Source organism: Gracilinanus agilis, chromosome 1 (assembly GCF_016433145.1).
Source record: "Gracilinanus agilis isolate LMUSP501 chromosome 1, AgileGrace, whole genome shotgun sequence".
Lineage (NCBI taxonomy): Eukaryota > Metazoa > Chordata > Mammalia > Didelphimorphia > Didelphidae > Gracilinanus > Gracilinanus agilis.
In genome coordinates, this window is record NC_058130.1 from 149,428,297 (window position 1) to 149,433,364 (window position 5,068).

Consider the following 5,068-nt stretch of genomic DNA (forward strand, 5'->3'; position numbering starts at 1 on the left):
AAATTCTTGGAGAATAGAAGTCACATCTTTTATTATTTTCTTTTCCCAAGTCCTAACACATTGGTCATGCTCAATACATGTGCTGACTTAATGAGTATATAAATGCAAAGGATATTTTTACACAGAAATCATAAGATAACAACTATTTTTATTAAGCATACAATCAGAAAATAGATATTTGGAATCAGTGAATGAAAATTACACAGTTATTTCCTTAAATAATGACAGATTATGAATAATATGTGTGAGGGAATATGTGTTACATTTTAAAGATATATTACCACAAGTTTGTCTTAGTTTATATTCTCCTTAAGAACAGATTTCTGATTAGGACTTTCTCTACAGCCCCTTTTACCTCTTTATTCCTCAGGCTGTAGATGATGGGGTTTAGCATTGGGGTGAACACCCAGTAAGACAACCCAAAAATTTCATCAAAAAGCTTAGTTTCCTTAGACTTGGGCTTCATGTATATGAAAAGAGCTGATCCATAAAACAAGATCACTACTGTCAGGTGGGCTGAGCAAGTGGAAAAGGCCTTTTTCCTCCCCTCAGTAGAGTTAATTTTCAGAATAGTAAAGAGAATAAAAACATAAGAGAAGAAAATAAGTAGAAGAGGAGTGATTAAGAGAATAATGCTTGCAATTATCATAATAAATAAATTGAGGGAGATGTCTACACAGATAAGCTTCAAAAGGGCAAGAATTTCACAGAAAAGGTGGTCAATAATGTTATCACAGAAGGGCAATATTAAGGCAAGAACAGATTGTATTGAGGCAATCAGAAATCCTAGTATCCAGGTCCAAGCAGCCATCTGCACACAGAGTCCTTTATTCATGATGATGGTGTATCTTAATGGATTGCAGATGGCTACATACCTGTCAAAACCCATTACCGCCAGCAGCAGGCACTCTGTGGATGCAAGTCCAAGGGAAAGAACCATTTGTAAGGCACATCCAATGAAAGTGATGGATTTTCTTTCAGATGTAAAATTAACTAGCATTTGAGGGATTGAGGAGGATGTATAGCAGATATCCAGAAAGGAGAGGTTGCCAAGAAAAAAATACATAGGTGTATGGAGGCGAGAGTCCAGGATGCTTATGATAATGAGGGTACCATTTCCCAGGAGAATCACCAAGTACATCAAGAGGCAGAGTACATAAAGAAACACCTGGAGGTCTGGATAATTAGAAAGTCCCACCAAAAAGAACTCTGACACAAGTGTATAATTCCCCTTTTCCATATTATTGTATGTAGGTCACCTAAAGGATTTTGGGAGACAGTTCATATAAATTATAATGATAAATAAAAGTAATTTAAGTTGTTATTATGGGTTTTCTTTACTTTTTATCTTTTTTCAATTGTGACATTTGATTTTATTACTATTTTCCTTTATAAGAAAGCTATTCACAAGTAAACAACACTATAAAAATATAAACAGAACCTATTCATATATAAAGAAAATAATAAAAATCTGCATGCAATTCTATGACTGAAAATAAAGTAGAACAAGGCACAACATTCTAAAGCAATTTATTCATAAGGCTAACAATTACCAACTAATAATGTCTTTCAGCTCCATAGTAAGCCAGAACATCAAGAAGTGACGCTAATTAGCCTTTTAAAGTTTTCTAGGAAGCATTGAATGTAGAACAGGTTACATAACAGATGGAAAATGATATGATTGGCTAAAAAATGAGAGACATCATAGGCAGCAAAAACAATATGTTTAGGTGGACATCTGGAGCTAGCAACAACCTTTATTTCCAATTCTGCTTTCAGGAACATTTGATTGATAAGAAAAGTGTAACAGTAATAACAGATTTTCCTGTCATGGAGCGAATGACAGGAAGCTAAACTTCTGATCCTGAGATAATATATTTTCACTGATTATCTAAAGACAGAAAGCAGTGTAGAAACAACAGGTTTTCTTTTATTAAAAATGATTTAAAGGGACCCTGAACTTAAATTTAAGATAGAAGGCTTCTTTTAATTAAAGTATTTTAGATGGGAAACAACTTTTAAATTTGGAGAAGACAAAACTTTTAAACCTGTGACTATCTGAACTGAAGTTGAAGACAAAGAAACATTGCTTAGGCAGTTATGGAATAGAATTAAGACAGAATGGAATAAAATTTAACATATAAAGCTAATAATATATCTCAACAAGGTATAACAAAAATAGAATGTAAACAATACTATTTTGTTATTGTCATTTTTTTTCAGTCACATTTTACTCTTCATGGCCCTATTTAGGGTTTTCTTGGTAAAGATACATTTGGTTTTTTCTTCTCCAGCTAATTTTGCAGATGAGGAAATAGATGCATGCAGGATTAAATGACTTTCCCAGAGTTACACAGCTATTATGTGTCTGTGGTAGGATTTGAACTCATTTCTTCCTGATTCCAAGGCTTTATCCACTGAGCCATCTAACTGCTCCAATTTTTTTTTACTATTTAAAATAAAAGAAACTCTATTATATAGATTAGTAGTAATTGTCCTATATGGATTTATAATTTCTGTATTATTAAAATATTCTTAAAATAACTTTATTTTGACTTGAACATAGAAATAAAACAATACCTTCTGTTTCTATGATTTCAGCCATCCCTTGGCATCATAAGATACTAGTTCATTTAAGATAACTATTATCTGTTACTGAATTTAATTCAACTCAACTTGACAAACACGTTTTGAAAGTCTAGTATAAGTAAGATTTTTACTTTATTCTAGGAAGAGAAAAATAAGTGGGAATATTTTGCCTTGGAATAATTTATCATCTAATTTGTTTGGTTGTAGTAGTAGGAATAAGGTATACATGAAAGAGATATAATATCACACAGGCGTCCTTACCCACTTTTTTGTGTAATAGATCCCTTAAAAATTCTGATAAAGTCTCTGGACCTTCTCAGAATAATATTTTAATTACATAAAACTAAATTCATTGTATTACAAAGGAAACCAATAGTGTTCAAATAGTTGTGTGCATATATATATGTATATATATATATATACATATATATATATATATATAATATATTTAGGAACCAGCACCACCAAGAAAGAACATTTAAGAGAACAAATGCCTAAGAAAGACTATTTTAAGACCACAAATTTCACATTATTTACAATTTGTTTAAAATATGCAAATTATATATATATCCTAATATAAATATTGCTTTTGAGTTCCCTTTCACAATATTGAAAAAATATTCACAGATCTCTGGCTAAGAACCTCTGATATAAAACATACTACACTAAAAACCACAAAGGATTGGCTCTGACAAAATATTAAGTGAAATTCGAGGAGTAAATGATCGCTTCTGGTTTGGAGGTTGGGTAAATTAAAATTAAGTATGAATTCTTAGATAAGGTTACTCCTTGAAGGAAGTGAGAAATTTTGATTGGCAGAAATAAATAGGAGCAATCCTTTCTACACATGTGGAATAGAGTGAATAAAAAGTAGGTCTGGGTAAAAACATAGAATGGTAAGTATTCCATATCAGCAGATTATAGAATATGGGAAAGTTATGAATGCAATAAAACTGTTAAGGTCAATTGGAACTGAATCATGGAGAACCTGACATATTAATCTAAAAAGTTAAAATTTTATGTTAGGCAATGAACATTCATAAAAAGTTTATAAGTTAAGAACCTACATTAAAATATAAGGAACATACAAGGAAAAAGTATTTTTTTTTGGTAGGAGTTCCAAGTATGGATATGAGAAGGGACAGAAGAGAGTTGGAAAATGATGACTAATGGAGTGAAGTTCTAGAGAAAATGTTATTCTAGAGGAGATGTCAGCAAGAGCACAGATGGAGGAATTAATCAGGAATGAGAGAAAAAAACCTCTTCTTCTGAGAATGAGTTGAGGAGATGAGAGAGGAAGAATAACTAAGAAGCTATTGTATGGGGCTGGGGGGGGGGAGGAGGTTAGGGGGTGAAGGGGAAAGTAAGAACATAAATCATGTAACCACGATAACTTTTCTAAAAATTAAAAATTATTTAAAAAAAGAAGCTATTGTAATACTCCAGAGCAAGGGTGGTAAAATCAAAATCGAGGCAGTAGTAGTATTATATTAAAGGGAGATAAGAGATAAAACAGAGTTCAGAGTGATCATTTTCAGCAACTGATGTAAAGAAGATAGAAATATGTGATTGTTAGGTTTCAGATACTGATGATTGGATGAGAAGACAGAAACATAAATAGAAATAGAGAAACGGAAAAATGAGCAGGATTTTTTTGGGGGGAGAGGATAGCTTCAGTTTTAGAATATTGAATTTTGAGTGCAGACATAATAATATAGATCCAGCAAGTGAACAAAGGAAAGCTGAGCTTTTAGAAGAGATGGGAGTTGGGGAGAGAGCCTTAGGAATCATCTACATAAAGGAGTTAGAAGTAATAGGAGTAGAAGATATCACCAGGACAGAAATATTAGAAAGAAAGGAGAGAGTGAACCATGAACATTTTATTTAAAGAACTGATAGAGGCTGAAGAACATCAGAAGAGACTGTGGTTGATGTGAGAAGTAGAGCACTATTAGTGTAGTATCATAAAACTTAAGGGCTTAAAAAGTTTTGGGTAGAAGTTGGTGGTCCATTGTATCAATAAAAAGTCAAAGATATGACAGAATAAAGGCAATTTGATTTCACAATACATTGAATATCAATTGCCTTAAAGCAGGGGTTCTTTTTTAAAAAAAAAAAATCCCTTTCTACTGGCTTAGAATCAAAAGTGTTTATTGGTTCTAAGGCAGAAGAATTATAAGGGCTAAGCAATGGGGGTTAAATGACTTGCCCTGGGTCATATAGCTGGGAAGTATCTGAGGCCACATTTGAACCCAGGACTTAGCATCTCTAGGCCTGGTTTTCAATCCACAGAGCCACAGAGCTACTCCAAAGCAGGGGTTCTTAACTTTCTTTATTGTCTCAAGAATCCTTTTGACGTCTGACTGAAACTTCTAAACCACTTCCCAGTATGTTTTTAAGTGCATAAAATATATCTTTTAGGATTGTAAAGGACAACAATTATGTTGAATTACAGTAGGCAAATATATATATATATATA

At 32.5% G+C, this 5,068-nt stretch overlaps 1 protein-coding gene across 1 annotated transcript; it reads right to left on the reverse strand.

Moving 5' to 3' along the window:
* Positions 1 to 298: 298 nt before the first annotated feature.
* Positions 299 to 1,240, reverse strand: LOC123230986 (olfactory receptor 13D1-like). Its single transcript, XM_044657188.1, has one exon. The coding sequence runs from the start codon at positions 1,238 to 1,240 to the stop codon at positions 299 to 301; it is 942 nt and encodes a 313-aa protein (XP_044513123.1).
* Between the last annotated feature and the right edge of the window lie 3,828 nt (positions 1,241 to 5,068).

What these genes read in the sequence shown, in the direction of transcription:
- LOC123230986 (XM_044657188.1), bottom strand. Translation starts at nt 1,240, where the DNA reads ATGGAAAAGGGGAATTATACACTTGTGTCAGAGTTCTTTTTGGTGGGA.